This window comes from Bombyx mandarina, chromosome 28, assembly GCF_030267445.1.
Source record: "Bombyx mandarina strain Sakado chromosome 28, ASM3026744v2".
Lineage (NCBI taxonomy): Eukaryota > Metazoa > Arthropoda > Insecta > Lepidoptera > Bombycidae > Bombyx > Bombyx mandarina.
The window spans coordinates 7,293,590-7,312,298 of NC_143233.1; the positions used below are offsets into that span (position 1 = coordinate 7,293,590).

The 18,709-nt window shown below is 38.9% G+C and overlaps 1 protein-coding gene across 5 annotated transcripts in view; it reads right to left on the reverse strand.

The window, feature by feature from the left end:
• mim (missing-in-metastasis) overlaps positions 1–18,709 on the reverse strand; it is a 162,444-nt gene that overhangs the window by 44,860 nt on the left and 98,875 nt on the right. For 2 of the 5 annotated variants that reach the window (XM_028174873.2, XM_028174869.2), the window contains exons 4-12: positions 14,547–14,631; positions 9,171–9,387; positions 7,336–7,452; positions 6,622–6,729; positions 5,900–6,041; positions 4,639–4,733; positions 3,495–3,584; positions 2,044–2,146; positions 1,211–1,303 (exon numbers count right to left, since the gene is read on the reverse strand). In XM_028174873.2, coding sequence (XP_028030674.2) covers positions 1,211–1,303; positions 2,044–2,146; positions 3,495–3,584; positions 4,639–4,733; positions 5,900–6,041; positions 6,622–6,729; positions 7,336–7,452; positions 9,171–9,387; positions 14,547–14,631 — 1,050 coding nt within the window. The remainder of the gene's footprint in view (positions 1–1,210; positions 1,304–2,043; positions 2,147–3,494; positions 3,585–4,638; positions 4,734–5,899; positions 6,042–6,621; positions 6,730–7,335; positions 7,453–9,170; positions 9,388–14,546; positions 14,632–18,709) is intronic. The other 3 variants (XM_089738985.1, XM_089738986.1, XM_028174872.2) reach the window with 3 other exon arrangements.

The window sequence follows — 18,709 nt, forward strand, 5'->3', positions numbered from 1 at the left end:
CATGACAAAACAAAACCTTAAGGTTTAATTTCGCGTTTTTTTACCATCGTACCAAAATTAATTCCAAAGTTTCGTAAACGTTTACAATTGTGGCCATAGTTATATGGCGTTTACTGGAGGTCCATCCTAAGAGTCTTGTTTACGCATCAACTCCTCTTTCGCAAAGTCGGGAAAGACGCAGGCAGCGCGGCGAGGGAGGGGGCGGCAAACCGACGGAACGGCGAGCTCCGCGACGCATAGAAAACATACAACCACCTTCACTTCTGAACGGGACTCAACAGCTACAAGACGCGCAATATTATGTACAATATTACTTCATATTAAACCAAAAATAATTTAATAGTATTTTATAATTTAACGGCAGACTTCACAAGCCACCTAAGAAAGAAATCACAAAGGAAAAAAACTAAAATGTGGTGTCGTGGGACACCAGGTAGGAACGATCGGCTAATGTAGAATCGACACAATTTGCAAAAAAAAAAAACGTGCTCAATTTTATTTAGGTTTCCTTGATTTTTCTCTTAAATTTTGCTGATTAGTTTTTATTTAAGTATAGGAAAGTATTTAGGAAATTCAGTATTTTAGGAAATAATAAATTACGTAAAATAGAAAAAGAATGGATGAGAGAACGAAAAGAAAGAGGGAGAAAGAGAAAGGTATTATACACTACTCGCTTGTGTATACGACTGTCGCGCCTGCGCACGTCTCATTTAACGGTTTTATTCCACGCACTTTTTTCCACGGATTTTTTCTTACGGTTTTACCATCACATTTTTTCAGTTCGGTCGCGCAGCAAAATCCCTATCCCCTCCAAGCCTGCCGTAAGGAACTTGGTTCCAAAAATACAGTCTGAGAAATTCACAATCAAAAACAAGTCTCAACCTTGGAATTGCGATGACGTTGTTAGGGATTCTTACCCACGCGAATCTGCATGCTTTATTATCAGCTATATTTTCTTTTGTACGTCATCACTAACATTTCGATAACTTTACAGTTCTCCGATACTTGTACATTGTGTTGACGACTATCCTCTAATTATTAGATAACTTTGTCCCTTTATATCATTATAATATATAATATAAAGGGACAAAGTTATCCATCGGTCTCTTTCACTCCGTCCCCTTCCTCTTAAACAAAACTTGATCAGATGTTTTAAAAAAAAAACGTATTTTTTTTGATGCGAAAGGTACCAATTATACATTATATTTACCGGCCGATATGGTGTGGGGTCGACCCCCCATGATGGCGGAGGCGGCTCGCTCAAACTGCGCCGTGTCCTTTAGATCCGGCCACGTCGCCGAGGCTGTACAATGAAAACATGTCTATGAGATTTTTAACCCTACGACTCGATTAACTTTATATTCTCCTAGTGAAGAATTTTTTAAGATAAATAAATAATTTGTTTTTTTTTTTACAATCGAACGTGTGGTTTTTCTATAACCTTGGATATTATGTATATGTATTCAGAAGCCTTTGCGTAAATCATATTTTGTAATATACCAAACCTTATACGAGAGGCGCTAGACTGACTAACTAGCCAACATCTGTTATTTATACACTAGCAATTCTCTTTGACAAAAACCAAATAAACATGTTTCACAATGTATAGTTTTAACAATTTGGTATTTTAGCACCGCGCAATGTATAGTACACAATGCTTGGGGTCAACGACCGTTACGCTGAACATAAGTAAGGTACTATTGATCGTTAACGCGAGTTCAATGACTCGAGAGAGCCGGTGATTGTCTTATCAATATACAATAGCCGAACATAGCATTTACAATAATATATACATATAAAATAGGCAAGGACAAAATACAATTTACTTATGTTTGTCAGCTGATGTTCATTTTTTCTACTAACAAACTTCACTGTTACCTTATTAATCACAAAAAAAATGTACCATTTAGCCTTAATTCGCCAATTATAGAAAAGTGAGCATGGCATACGTAAAGTGAATCGAGTCTTAGGATTCCAGTGATTAAGGTCGAATTTCCGTCACATGACCAGCCATAATTATCCTTTAAAAACCGCAAATCTGACCTGCATTAGCGACATCGTGTGTGCTGTCGTCCTTGTCTTCATCTTCCAGAGCGCCCTTCGCCGGCGTCAGACACTCGCTGCTAACGCTTTGATTGTCAGATCCCTGTCGATAGTAAAACTATTTTCAAAATCAACCAACTTAATACAAACAGGGACATATCTAGAGAGATGTCAAGAGCAAAATTCCTGAACCGCGCTAACGACATTTGCAATTTTTTGTTACTAACGAAGATCGGCGATGGATATCTCGTACCACCTGGTGTTAAGCGTTTCCCATAAAAGCACCCCTCTTTTCATCTAGACCAAAAATGTCTATGGGCTCCGGAAACCACTTAACACCAGATGGGCTATAAACTCGTCCATCCATACATGCAATAAAACAATGGAAGGTAGTCTCGTTTGCTGTACGCATTTACTTTTTATTACTGAACATCGGGAGACGAGCTCTCGGTCCATCTGGTATTAAGTGATTACAGGAGTTCACATACATACATCGCCAGGTATATGCCGCTGCCCATCCTAATCTAGTCTAAATTCTATGGTTAACGGATGTTCCACTCTTGAAGTTCGAACGTATGCTTTGGTGTTGTGGCAATACCAAGCCATTAGGGCGTTTTCGTCCTAACATGTATTTAAGTTGAGCATCGCGTAGTATAATAGTCTAATGGCGCCCTTATATTCTTCCCCGGTCACCACCCTCACCGAACCCGTCGCTTGCGACGAAGGGCTCGACGGGTAAATTAACCCATAGACACAGCCCACTGAGTTTTTCGTCGGATCTTCTCATTGGGTCGCGTTTCCGATCTGGTGGTAGATTCTGCGAAGCACTGCCCTTGCTAGGGCCAGGTTTAGCAACGTCGTCGGTTTTGAGCCCCGAGAGCTCACATACTCGCTCGGTTACGCTGGCATAGCCTCTCAAGGCTACGTGCTTAGGTAGGAAAAATAATTAAATAGACTGGGTCTGTCGAATCCGAAGATACTGAGAATGAGGCTAATTCTAAAAGACCTAAAGACTAGACCGTACATTAATCGAGTTAATCCGACTTTTTGAAGGGGCTCTAAATAATGTTCAAAGATACCGTTACGTACCAACATACGTATGAAGCTAATAAAAACGTATTAATAAAACAAAAAAAAAATCTTACACAATTTTTAATTCAAATTTATTTTCTATTTTCTAGTTGGATTTTCTATAAAAGAGTATTTTGTTCGTTTTTTTAAACTATTATTTATTTTTCATTTTATAGTTGAATTATTGTTTAAATATTTTTTTTAAATTGAATTATCATCGGCCCTTAATAAGTATACCAAATTTCGAGTTAATCCGAAGTTTTGAAGGGGGTCATAATCATGTTCAAAGATTTCGTTACAAACATACATACTAACTAAACATACATACGTCTGAAGCTAATAAAAGCGTATAAATAATAAAATAAAAACAATAAAATTACATTGTCGACGTAGAGCGAGCGTCGTTGTAAAGCGTCCTGTGAACGGAATCCGGAGTCGGCGCTGCACACGCTCGACAAACGTGCCGTCGACTGTGTACCCGCGGTGAGAAAAACAAAAACAAAAAACAAAACAAAACAAACTACATATAAAACAGAAAAAAATATTACAACAAAACAAACTACATATAACACAAAAAAAAAAAATTACAAAAACGTACAATAATTAATTTAAATATAAAATAAAAAACCATAAATAAAATTAAAAGAAATCAGACACATAAAGTCGGATGTCGTGATTTAGGCTTCCGAAAAACAGATACTTTTAAAACTATTTGGCTTTAACACATTATTATGTACTAAAGACAAAAAGAACCATACACGAATTAGTTACCGATGATATTTTTGCCAAAGGTTAAATTCCGATCTTGATGTATTTCTGATTTCGAGAATTTTCTAACCGACACCCCAACACATTTTAGTAAATGTCTGTTAATTTATTAAATTCGTCTATTTTCGAAAAAAAACCATAATTTTTAAAACAAGAACTAACTAGGATTTAGTGTCTTTTAAAATGACAAAAAAACTATAAATTCTCGACCTAATTCGTAGGGTCTATTAAATTTTAAAAATATCACTTTTTGAAGCTGATTCACTTTTTTATTATTTTCGAAGCTCATCATTTCTTAAACTTTTTCTTATAACATTAAAAAACTAAAAAATTACGTTGTAAAATCCGACGACACTTATAATACAGTGGATCTAAAAGTATCCGTAAGTAAATTCCGTTTTAGAACCAAATCGTTTGTCTCATTTTAGTGTCGCATTTTCGTTTCATCCAATTCCAAATTCGAAACAAAAATATTTTCGCTTCTACAATTCAAAACAGACCCTTATGAATCTCAAGTCGAAAACGACTAATCACATATAACTACAAAAAACCAACCGATTACATCTCGCTATGTAAAAACATAAAATCGAAGATCAACTTTTTCGATGCCCGAGAGCGAGAGAAAGAGACAGGTAGATCTATATCCGTCTCTTTTTATCATATTATCACGAAAACATTCCCTCGGTTTGCATTTAAAAACATAGCTCTCACCGCATTGAAAAAAATATTGCTCTACCCTCAAAACAAGCAACGTACCTGGGACAACTGATCGCTGTTGTTGTGTGCGGGCATTGTACCGGACGACGCATTGGATATCGGGGTGGAACAGCTCACCGTCGATCCTGAGACGCCTATTTAATGAACACGTATACACATTCACGAGAACAGAAATTTCGGAGCTTAACCCTTCTAAGCCTGCCATGTTGGTCACCGGTACCTTACATGGCGCACTGAAACACGTCATTACGGATCCTTCCGATCCATTAACAGTGCTTTAGTCCTCGCCGAACCCGTCGTTTGCGACGAAGGGCTCGACGAGCGAATTAACCCATAGATACAGCCCACTGAGTTTCTCGCCGGATCTTCTCAGTTGGTCGCGTTTCCTATCCACTGGTAGATGCGAAGCACTGCTCTTGCTGGGGCCAGTGTTAGCAACGCTTCCGGTTTGAGCCCCGTGAGCTCACCTACATGTTAGGGTGTAGCTGAAATGGCCTCTCAAGGCTATCAGCATACGTAGGAAAAACAAAGAAGTAACTATGTCGATTTTTCTCTTAACAATGTTCGTTTAAATGCAAGCTTCGATGCCATAACATTATTCCTCAAACTTTTTTCGATCTACTCATTGGACATGTCATTTAGACCATAAGCCATAGAGGAATGTCCGATATTAAAACAAAGAAAACCGCGTCCTAGGTACTGAGATTGAAAGCCCCCTCAAAGACATCTGCCATGCCATAATATTATTCCTCAAACTTTTTTCGATCTACTCATTGGACATGTCATTTAGACCATAAGCCATAGAGGAATGTCCGATATTAAAACAAAGAAAACCGCGTCCTAGGTACTTAGATTGAAAGCCCCCTCAAAGACATCTGTCATGCCATAATATTATTCCTCAAAATTTTTTCGATCTACTCATTGGACATGTCATTTAGACCATAAGCCATAGAGGAATGTCCGATATTAAAACAAAGAAAACCGCGTCCTAGGTACTTAGATTGAAAGCCCCCTCAAAGACATCTGCCATGCCATAATATTATTCCTCAAACTATCTTTCAATATACTCATTGAACACTTCATTTACACCATAAGCCATAGAGGAGAAAATCCGGTATTAAAATAAAGAAAACCGCGTCCAAGGTACTTTGATTGAAAAACCCCTCAAAGACATCTTCCATGCCATTTTGTCAACGTTTTCAGACCATAAGCCATAAAGGAATGTTGGGCATTAAAACAAAGAAGACCGCGTCTTAGCTTGAAAGACGAGGACCTAGAACATTCCACGCGGATTACTGACCGTGGTGTTCGGAGCAGTGACTGTTTAGCGACGAGATAGACGTGAGACTCGACTTGCGGCTGCCGAGACGGGACGAGGACGGCGAGTGAGGGGCCGACTGGCACTCCCAGCCGCTCGCACACGATTTCACGTCGCAGATAACCTTACAAATAAATTCATAGTTATACCCTACGCCTGTTTGCTTAGTGCCAGTTTTTTAACGTTCTCGATCGCGTAAAAGTTAACTCTTAACTTGTATTTCTTTTATTGCTTAGATAGGTTGTTACCGGAACTCATAGACATCTAGAACGTAAATGCGCCACCCACCTTGAGATATAAGTTCTAAGGTCTTATCAAGTATAGTTACAACGGCGGCCCCATCCTTCAAACCGAAACGCATTACTGCTTCACGGCAGAAATAGGCAGGGTGGTGGTACCTACCCGTGCGGACTCACAAGAGGTCCTACCACCAGTAAAAAAATCATTATAAAAATTGGTACCCGCCGGCGGGATTCGAACACCGGTGCATCGCTAGATACGAATGCACCGGACGTCTTATCCTTTAGGCCACAGTTTCTAAATGCCGAAAATGACGACTTGTATGCAGTTAGACGAGCGCTCCTAGCGATTCCAACTGCACACAAACTTGAGTTAACTTTCACGCGATCGAGAATGTTTAAAAACTCGCACTGAGCACATCGATCTGGTTTGCTAGTTTCAGTGATAGGATTCAAACGCGTTACTTGTAAACTAGCCGCCGGCAAGGTTCTCGGTTCGGCGGTGTGTCGTATTAGCTGATCGCTTCCCTCTTGCAGGTGACCGAGCTCCGCTAGCATTGCCACTTCACACTCCTGAAATAAAACAATTGGATTCTTGCTTTTTTTTAAGTGATTTTACGACCTGGTAACTAAGACCTTTAAGTTTTTTTTTTTTTATTGCTTAGATGTGTGGACGAACTCACAGCCCACCTGGTGTTAAGTGGTTACTGGAGCCCATAGACATCTACAACGTAAATGCGCCACACACCTTGAGATATGAGTTCTAAGATCTCAGTATAGTCTCGTGTCTTATTTCAATTTATATTCTTATTATTATGAAAAATGATAACATGGAGTGAAATAAAATGAAATGAGATGATATGATATGGGATGAAATATAATCTCAGTAAAATGGTGGTCATTTACTGAGATTTTTTTCAGTGGACTTTTTAGAGGATCCAGAGAAGTTACGTCCAGCGGCTTTGTTTCATTTTCCGACATTTGTGCACCTTCACAGATATTACACAGTTAATTATCCACCGTTATTACACATTTAAACCTGAAGTAGCACTAAATAGACAAAATAAAACAAATCACACAACTTCACTCCTCGCGTTCCTGCCAAAAAGTCCATTAGATTCTCGCTTCGATTCATGAACATAGAGCTGTCGAGGTTTAGCGTATAGATCCGTCCATTACCACCACAGGGTTGAGCAGCGACACGAAGTGGCAGAAGCGGCTCCGTTCCTCGATCAAGGCTGCCTTAACAGCCTTCTCTTCCATTTCTTCCAATTGCTGCTTGCGTTCTTGAACGTCCTGTAATTTAAAGAAATCAAGCAATGTCAACTATTTTTAATATTGCATCATCGTTGATTCTTCTTCGAAACGCATAAAGTTGTGGGTTTTACTCTAGCCACGGTTACGCTGAAATAGCCCCTAAGGCTATCAGCTTAGGTAGGAAAGAAGAGAAAAAAAAAAAAAAAAAAAAAAAAAAAAAAAAAAAAAAAAAAAAAAAAAAAAACAGTAGTTGTTTTAATCTCGTTAGTATATGGATGGTAGAGGTAAGGAGAACAGTCTGTGTGTGAAAAAGTGTCCGTTAAAATCTGCTAAATAAGGGTGGCGCTACAGTAGCAACCGGGTAAATTTTAAAAAGGCGCTGAAAGTTATTAGAAGAAGTCAGAGAAATAAAAAAGGACGAAAGAACTGTAAGCACTATAAAATCACAAAAAGTATTTTATTTAAAGCTGATAAGAAAATGCAATCGATGTCTCCACGTTTTACCACAGCAATAATTTTAGGTTATATTGACGAAATTAGTTTGGACTACGTAAACATGTGAGGTCTTGTATATTACACTGTCACTAACTACTCTAGTCATTAAATATATTAAATTTCCTAACTCAGCATATTTCAATCAGTTAACAACTGCTTAATTCCCTGTGCCTACGCTAGCGCCATTCTGGAGGATTTTTGAACAGTTATTTAGAACACTTTTCAAGCCGTCCTCCTTACCTCTATCCTCCATAATCTAGTACTACATTCCTCTGAAACTAGCTTCCTCCTAGGTCCAAAATGTCTCCTTATTATTCCCTAGGGTCATTAATGAAACAAACTAAATAATCTAACAAAGAATAACAAAGAGTAGCCCTTTTAACAGCTTGCAATAGTGAGATTTATTTTAGATAAAAATATAACTAGAACAATAATTAGATTATAAATTCGTTTGTGAATTCAAATTATGGTGGCCTGTGCATCGTTCTACAACATATAGACTCTGGCACATTAGAATGATCTATGACGCAACACATCTCTATGTATACTTGATGTCGACTCTTAGTTTGAAGATGCAGATGCAGACTATACACAACAGTGTGCTTAGTGCGAGTTTTTTAACGTTCTCGATAGCGTGAAAGTTAGCTCATATTTGTATGGAATGGGATCGTTTGCGTACGTTTGCCGCTAGGGGCGCTGTTCCAACTGCATACAAAATTGGGTTAACTTTTACGCTATCGAGAACGTTATGAAACTCGCACTAAGCAGACTGGAGCTTTATCAGGAGTCCACAAGTTTTTTTTTTTATTGCTTAGATTGGTGGACGAGCTCATAGCCCGCCTGGTGTTCAGTGGTGACTGGAGCCCATGGACATCTTCAACGTAAATGCGCCACCCACCTTGAGATATGAGTTCTAAGATCTCAGTATAGTTACAACGGCTGCCCCACCCTTCAAACCAAAACGGATTGTAGGGACACAGTTTAGCAGCGTATGCAGTTTTGTACATCGCTTGCATTTGGTCAGTCGTACATAGCCCACCCGACACGGCTGACACTTGTGAATATACGGAGTTGAATTGGAACCAACTTGTTTTATTAATAAAGGGCAGTTTACACCTTTTACTCTTGCATGAGCAACCGTACACGCATTACTGCTTCACGGCCGAAATAGGCAGGGCGGTGGTACGTACCCGCGCGGACTCATAAGAAGTCCTACCACCAGTAAGATTATCGCCTCTATATTTGATAAGAAATATCGTCACCTGCATGCAAACGTCGGCCCTTCGTTTAGCGTCGGGCGGTGCTCTCCTGGCTTTCCTGGCGTGGCGCTGCGCTTCCGTCATCCTCCTCCTGAGTTCTGCTCGAGCGCGTTTACATTCCCTCGCGTGATCGCGGCTCAGAGCCCCCGTGGCGCAGCCGCCGCGCCGCCAATCATCCGCGCGTTCAGACAGCGGTGTTATCATGGTCTCCATAAGAGCACTGTAATGACATTACAATCGAATTTTATTTTTTTTACTTTTTGGCGAGAACTCGAGGAGTGAAGTAGTGTGATTTGTTTTATTTTGTCTATTTAGCGTTTCTTCAGGGTTAAATGTGTAATTACGGTGGCTTATGAAGTCTTTCATATCTGTGAATGTGCACAAATGTGGGAAAATGAAACAAACCGGCTGAAAGTAACTTCTCGGGATCCTCCAAAAAGCAGTAATGCGTTTTGGTTTGAAGGGTGGGGCAGCCGTTGTAACTATACTTGAGACCTTAGAACTTATATCTCAAGGTGGGTGGCGCATTTACGTTGTGGATGTCTATGGGCTCCAGTAACCACTTTACACCAGGTGAACTGTGAGCTCGTCCACCCATCTAAGTAATTAAAAAAAAAAGTCCACTGAAAACATCTCAGTAACTGACCACCATTTTACTGAGATTATATTTCGTCCCATATCATCTCATTTCATTTAATTTCATCCCAGTTGATTAATATCTCAAATTAATCATCTACATTTTATTTCATTTCATTCAATATTATCATTTTTTCATAAAAATAAGAATATATAAAAATAAGAATATAGGTTTTAGTTACCAGGTCATAAAAACTCCCTTAAAGAAAACAACAATATTTTTAGCACGTTGACTGCGAGACTATATGAAGGATTTTTATCCAGTGTGTATGTTATCTTTCCAAGGCAACATTGGCCTCAAAAATGTTTTCGAATATACCCATACTTTTAGAAATTTGGACTTGTCGCCTTACGCACCAAGCGAAAAGTTTTGACTGCGGCATCAGGGAATAGTTGCTTGTGGGAATTTTAAGTTGCATAACACAGCTAACGTGTTAAAACATCTAGACTACCGAACAACAAGACTACCGAAATGAATACTTGAAATGTTCATCCATTATGCTCAGTGCAAGTTTTTTAACTTTTCGATCGCGTAAAAGTTAACTCAAATTTGTATGAAGTTGGAATGTTTGCCGCTAGGGTCGCTGTTCCATTTCGGCGCGCAACGCGGTATCGTAAGTTTCACGTAGTCGGTGTGGTAGAGCTCGATGGGGTTTAGTCGGTAGTCGGTTCTGCGGGGCAAGTGATTCGCGCACCTTTTTCAATGCGTAGTCTCCTGTGAGAAGTTGGGGGAGGTGAAGGACCTCGGCCCTTCTCTTCTCGCCTTCTTCCTCTTTGGAGGCGCCAGAGTCCGACATAAACCGGTCCGTTAGCCCCCTCGACCGGGTATCCGTAAATGGATTCCTCAGCGTTAAAAAAAGGGTCGCTGTTCCAAGTATCACGCGATCGAGAAGTTATAGAATTCGTACTAAGCACACAGATTCAAGTTGAAGGTTTTTTTTAATTTCTTTAATAATTTTGTACAGACGATCCTACCCGATGGGTCGTAATTACAGTTATTTATGTATGTATTTTTTATGAGCAAATTCGTACTTAGAACTTCTCGAGGTTTAGAATCCTTCTGTATAATAAATCATTCACTGTGTGAAAGCTCGTATAGACTATGTCTAATGATAAGTTCCTTTGGCATAATAATCATTCAATGTTTAAAAGCCCGTAGTACATACGGATCCAACAAGGATATACAATCCCCCCTCTTGGCTGAGCCTTTGCTCGCCCACCTGTCCTGGTGAAACTGGAAAGGCCTTCGGGCCACCAGTAAACTTTCAATCATAAAAAAAAAAAAAGGATATACAATGACTTACAATGTCATAAAATTATTAAAACGCGAACAATCATCAAGTTGCAAACGGCTTTGTTCGTTTATTTCAAATACTAAGAGGAAAATCTCAATTAAATTCACATTTTATATATTTCATTCAAAATTTTATTATTCTGAATACAAAATATAAGGAAGCATGATGTCACAATTCACCGCATCAATAAATCATCATTTCTGCCGTGAAGCAGTAATGTGTTTCGGTTTGAAGGGTGGGGCAGCCGTTGTAACTATACCGAGACCTTAGAACTTATCTCAAGGTGGGTGGCGCATTTACGTTATAGATGTCTATGGGCTCCAGTAACCACTTAACACCAGGTGGGCTGTGAGCTCGTCCACCTATCTAAGCAATAAATAAATAAAAAGATATATAGCATATAGGAGGATGACAAAATATTACATGCTTTTATTAGCCGCAATCTGTTAGGAATGCTTTAAAGATTTCTTCGCTACTTCATAGAGCTGCCCTTTATGACAAGAGTTTTTTTAGTATGTCAACAAGAATATATAATAAACTATACCTATATATATAAAAGAAAGTCGTGTTAGTTACACTATTTATAACTCAAGAACGGCTGAACTGATTTGGCTGTAAATTGGTGAGGAGATAGCTTAGAACCAGGAGCAGGACATAGGATACTTTTTATCACGTTCCCGTGGGACGTGACATAAAACGTGATATAACAAAACGCAACTGACAGCTAAACGTAATATATTCTATGGTTAATTATCGTAGAATTTTAAAGTTGACGTGTTTAAAACAAACAGTGTGGCGGAACAAAGTTCGCCGGGTCCGCTAGTAAACTATAAAAATTTTGAAGACAGTAAATTTACAAGATTTTAAGCAAAAATTGCAAGTATTTTTATTAGATAAGGCTTACTATACTATGTCAGAATATTTAAACGATAACATCAGATAATTTAGATGATAAAGTAGAATAGAGTTAAATAATTATAATTTAAGTTTAATGTTTTTATGTAGATTATACTTACACCTAATATTTGTACGCTTTATTAGCAAGACATAGTGATACATTTATTAATACTAGAGGTCCCGCAGTAGTCGAAATTCGACTATAATTAATTGGAATTGTAAGTTTGTAAGCTATTGATTGTATTTTATACTTCTATAATCACAAAATTCGTCAAGGTTACTCTATAAAAAAATTTAATAAAGACAAATAATATATTTTATCTATTCTCAATTTGACCACAGACGTCAAGAATAAAAGTTTGACAATAAATATGCAAGTATGCATGCGTGTGTGCGTCAAATACATGGTATGTAGTGTGTGTAATGTTTTCTTTATTGATTTAATGTATCTTTTATGCATTATTTAAAAAAATATTAGCATTGTGCACTCCTTCTCTATATTCTCTATAAGTGTAGAAAATTTCATACTCCTCCGTCCGCGCAATTTTCGTAAAAAGGGATACAAAGTTTTTGCTTCACGTATTAATATATAGATTAAGCACCATCTTTGTTAACCTATGACCACAAATAATAATAAAATAAAAAAAGCATATGCAGATATATGTATATCGTAGCACATACATATATGTATATATTTACACATCATATTATATAACACCATATTGTTGGTATGTTGGTATGTGTTGTGTGCATGTCGTTCACATTTATTGATATTCTATTACTACGTCGCTATACTTCTGGTCGTGATCTTGATTGGCGTGTGTTTAATTAACAACTAGAGGATGACCGAGCTTTGCTGTTTTTTTTTTTTTTGATAAATTGTTGTTTGAGATTTTGATATTATATTACATTATTTGTTACTTTTTTTCAAAAATTTTTTTTATGTTTAAGTTGATTATCGATATAGTTGATTATTGAAAACACGAATAAAACAACATTTTCTGAAAATAAACCATAGCTAAATCGATTTATCGCCCCTGAAATCTCCTGTATACTAAATTTTATGAAAAACGTTGGAGCCGTTTCCGAGATTCAGATTATATATATATATATTTACATAGTGTAAAACAAAGTCGCTTTCTCTGTCCCTATGTATGCTTAAATCTTTAAAACTTCGCAACGGATTTTGATGCGGTTTTTTTAATAGAAAGAGTATTTAGAGATATAGAGGATTTAGAGGAAGAGGTAGACCTAAGAAGAAATGGATGGATTGTGTGAAAGACGATATGGGTAGGAGGGGAGTGAGCGAAGAAATGGTATATGATAGAAGAGTATGAAAGGAGAAAACATGTTGCGCCGACCCCAGGTGACTGGGAGAAGGGCAGGATAATGATGATAATGATGAGAGTGATTGGAGAGGAAGGTTTATATGTATAATAACATTCATTAAATAGTGGAGAAATCATTAATAAATTACAGCTTCCGAAGCGAAGCGAGAGCGGGTCGCTAGTATATTTATGTACAAGAATTGCTCGTTTAAAGATATAAGATTTCACAGACCTACTTCAGTCCACTTCACGGGAGACCTACCACGGTCTGACAGCCTATATCTTGCCGTGGTACATGTACCACCAGGCACCCGATCGAAAGATCCCCATGACGCGACATTGCATTAGTTGGTATTCATAATTACGGTCAGTCTCCCAGGTATTTCACTATCGCGATTGGTCTTTAGCTACGCACTTAGCTTAGGGCCAGATTGGCCAGATTATCTTCGTCTCCGCTCCCACAACTCGACACTATGTCTGCTTCGGACGAGCTACTTTTCGCTTGGAGCTGTCTACTCCAGTACTTGCCTCGGGATGTGTATGAGCTCTCTTCCTAAGAGTATGGTCTATTCTACGGCACGCTTCTCACAAGCGTTCGTTGGTATTACCTAGTATTCTTTGGTTTCTAAAATCCAGAGAATTTAGAAAGAAGGCGTGACTGTTTCGCGACAGGTTCAGACGGAATGGTGATACCCACTGGTGGGAATCTACACTATCACCAATAAATGATTGATATTGATGCATTGATGAAATTGATGATCGCAGCGTGGTGGTACGATAAAAAAAGGAACGCTGATGGCTATTCCCCGGTTACAGGCCTAGTCGCCTATTGCGACACCCATAAAACTACATATATCAGGTGATGGAATGGTGTGTCGACATCACCCAACTAACTTGTCCGTATATACCCCGAAAATATATTCTAAGATCATATTTGAATATTTTTGTTTTTTTTCTTAGATGGATGGACGAGCTCACAGCCCACCTGGTGTTAAGTGGTTACTGGAGCCCATAGACATTTACAACGTAAATACGACACCCACCTTGAGATATAAGTTCTAAGATCTCAGTATAGTTACAACGGCTACCCTACCCTTCAGACCGAAACGCATTACTGTTTCACGCCAGAAATAGGCAGGGCGGTGGTACTTAACCCGCACGGACTCACAAGAGGTCCTACCACCAGTTGAATCCAATAAAACTAATAACAACGTATTCTGTACCTGATGAAAGTCTTCATTCTGGTTTCGATGGCGCGATGTCGAAGGCACACCCGCGTCAGGGCTGTGCCGATCTCCTTCGTTGCGCCTGAAATAAATAAATAAACAACAATAAATCGTAATTTTTTTGTATTGCTTTGATAAGTGACCCAAGTGACAGCCCTGTGGGTGTAAATTAGTTACCGACACCCGTAGAAATCATAACTAGATAGCAACTACATAACAGTTGGAAGACAACGCATTTTAAAGATTAATCGTAATATGAACAAGGAAAGTTCATTCTTGAACCGATTGGTACGCGGCAAGTGTGGCGGGTAGCCATCATACAATGCAAGATATTTGACAGATGCCTGAATCTCGCTTACGACATTTTCAAGATAAGCATGCATATATACAAGCTCCGAACAACAACATTGGGACCGTCGGTCTACCGAGCAAATATCACCCGTTCGGTGGAAGATCTTCCATTTTTCGTTTAAGCCTCCCAAACTGGACATCCAGTAATCCATAAGCGAGATTCAGGTATCTGTGAAATATCTTGCGTTGTATGATGGGTCCATCTATTCTAACGCCTCCTTTCCAGTTTTCTAAAGTCTGGCGCATTATATATTCCCCATATAGATTGAAGAGAATAGGTGAAATAACATATCCTTGCCGGACTCTTTTTGGAAACGAATTTAACTTGAAGTGGAATTTTCGATAGAGATAGACCCAAACCCCGACTCGTACAGGTTACGAATCAACATAATAAGATGACCCGGAACTCCTGTTTCACTTAGGACCTCCCACAGTTTCTCCCATTTCACGCCACAGCCAGAACAATATCTGGAATGAACAGTTGATGAAGGCAGTTGTTCTGGCTAGTATGGACGTATAGAAGACAGCATCATCTCCAATAGTTCTTCAGAGCACTCAGACACTAAACACAGACTTGATGTTTTTGTAGCTGTTTGTAACGAAGGGAAGCTGTTCCAGCTCCATACAAATTTGAGTTAACTTTTACGCGATCGAGAAGTTAAAAACTCGCACTAAGCTCACTGTGGGTAAGCTGTTCCAATGCCGTACAAAGTTGAGTTAACTTTTACGCGATTGAGAAGTTAAAAGCTCGCAGTAAGCTCACTGTGGGGAAGCTGTTCCAATGCCGTACAAAGTTGAGTTAACTTTTACGCGATCGAGAAGTTAAAAGCTCGCAGTAAGCTCACTGTGGGGAAGCTGTTCCAATGCCGTACAAATTTGAGTTAACTTTTACGCGGTCGAGAAGTTAAAAACTCGCACTAAGCTCACTGTGGGGAAGCTGTTCTAATGCCGTACAAATTTGAGTTAACTTTTACGCGATCGAGAAGTTAAAACCTCGCACTAAGCTCACTGTGGGGAAGCTGTTCCAATGCCGTACAAATTTGAGTTAACTTTTACGCGATCGAGAAGTTAAAACCTCGCACTAAGCTCACTGTGGGGAAGCTGTTCCAATGCCGTACAAATTTGAGTTAACTTTTACGCGATCGAGAAGTTAAAAACTCGCAGTAAGCACACAGAACGGATTACACGACGAAAGTAGTAATTATTAAATCGCGTCACAACAAATACTTATCGTTACAGTACATTATCGATTACATAAACAATCACCCACATTATCGCAAGCAAAACATTGACACGCAATTACCTCCTTTGCTCGACGGGGTTTCCCCGTTACTGAGAAAACATAACAATGAAATATGAGACTTAAGACGTTTGGGTTAGAAATAAAATTGCTCTGTCTTGAATGGTGATCGGACGCATCAATGAAACAATTCACGAACTCTCCTTATATATTCGTGTCCTTATACGACTAAAACACAATAATGATTTAGCCAAAATTTAAGGTAGCAAGTGAAGTCTGACTTTACTTGTACTTAATAGTTTATTTGATATATACCGGGTGCTATTATGAAGTCGAAATTCAAATCGAGTCATCAATTTAATCGAGTAACAAATACGAATATAACAAGTTTAAATCAAGCACGTAGGGAATACGTAAAATAAAACCATCGCCTTCCGTGATGACGGAATGGTGTCATGTAATAAATATTAAACCAGCCTATTTGATAGCCTAACTAGCTGACCCGGCAGACTTCGTAGTGCCTCAATCGATAAATAAAAGACCAAAACTTTTGTATAAAATAAACTTAAAACAAACAAAAGGAATCCGTCCGACGGAGGACACAACAAAGGGAAAAAAAATTGTTATTTTTATTTGATTCCGAGCATTTTCATATTTATCCACCTAAAAAAAAAAAAAAAAAAAAAAAAAAAATTATAATAATTTAAATCGCGACACAACCATGCGGACCTGGTTGTAGGGTGGTGCAACTAAGACGATTTTTTTCCCTTCCATTCGCTGGTGGCCTAAGGTTCTATTGCAGTACCGGACGAGTAGGTGAGCTCACGGGCTCAACCCGAGAGGATTTGGTAACACTAAGCCTAGCAAGAGCAGTGCTTCACTGAATCTACAACCGGATCGGAATCGTGACCCACTCAGAAGATCCGGCGATCAACTCAGCGGACTGTGTTTATGGGATTAGACAATGCGCTTCTTTCTTTCTGGTCCGTTCCCTCAATGCTGAGGATCGTGACTGTATGTCAATCTTCTCCACTCGGTCCGGTTCTGCGCCATATGTACCGCTCCCCATATCTGGCCTCCAGTCACCTCTTTGAGTTGGTCAACCCATCTAGCTGGCGCTCTTCCTCTAGCGCACTTCCCCTCCATTTGTCCGAGAATTGTGAGTTTCTCCAGGCTGTGCAATGAGGATCGCATTATGTGCCCAAAGAAACTCCGGATCCTTTCCTGGCACATAGTCAGCATGCGCATTTAGACTTAAATAATATGTCTCAAGGTAAATTATAAAATACACTAACTAGTACAAATACAAATAAACGGACTATAAATACAAGATATACAAATAAACGTTTTATTGCACATACTCACATTAAATCTTGGCACAAACATAGATTGTAAAATATACAAGATCATTGCAAACACGTTTCTATTTATTTATTTATTTCATGTTCCGTTTATTGCTAAGCTTCATAGATAGACGTGTGTGTGGGTTGTGAATCCAAAAGGCGGATTTCGAGTTTCGACTCTTTTTTTTTTTAAATTGTATACAATATACGAATTATAGTACGCTTTATAAAAAAGGCTGATGTATCTCAATATGGTCTTCAATATGGTCTCAGTTCATTGTTTAATAATTAATCATCTCTTTAATTAAAACCACTTTTACTCTTTTAAGCGTGCGTTTTTTATTGGTTTTATAATTTTTACTGCCCTTGTGGGTAGACAAGTATACAGTCCGCCTGATGGTGAGGGGCTACCGGCGCTCATGGACATCAGCAATGCCATTTTATTTCCACCTTTCGAATACCATACAATTTTCGTGGTTACAGGTGACTGACGAAACAGTAGCTTTAGAGAAAGACTCGAGAAATGCGAAAAAAATACTATAATCACCTGAAATTACCAGTAACTAAGCAACAATTAAACATAAGACAGACCCTGATCTCCTTTTTTTTTTATTGCTTAGATGGATGAACGAGCTCACAGCCCACCTGGTGTTAAGTGGATACTGAAGCCCATAGACATCTACAACGTAAATGCGCCACCTACCTTGAGATATAAGTTCTAAGGTCTCAAGTATAGTTACAACGGCTGCCCCACCCTTCAAACCGAAACGCATAACTGCTTCACGGCAGAAATAGGCAGGGTGGTGGTACCTACCAGTGCGGACTCACAAGGGGTCCTACCACCGGTAAAATCTGCCAATTTATAGCAATAAATAAATAATCAAACATCGTATTTAGAAATTTCTGGACACGCGGCTTTATTTGTCACCTTTCTGACCCACCGGGTACTCCGGTGGTAGACTCCTTCGTTGAGTCGACAAACTGAATAATAATTATAAATCTGTATCTGTAATCTGACGAAGCATGTTGCGGATAATAACATGTACTTTTAGGTTAGGAATATTGTGTTCTTTTTTGGAGTTTACTCCTTTAGAATCGATTTACATATATAGGCCCGGGGTATGAAAATTATGGGGACCAAAATCGTACTAGCATGTCACACGAAATGCGTTATGCGCATTTCGTGTGACATGCTAGTACATGCGCCGGCAGTCCGCCACAAAGCC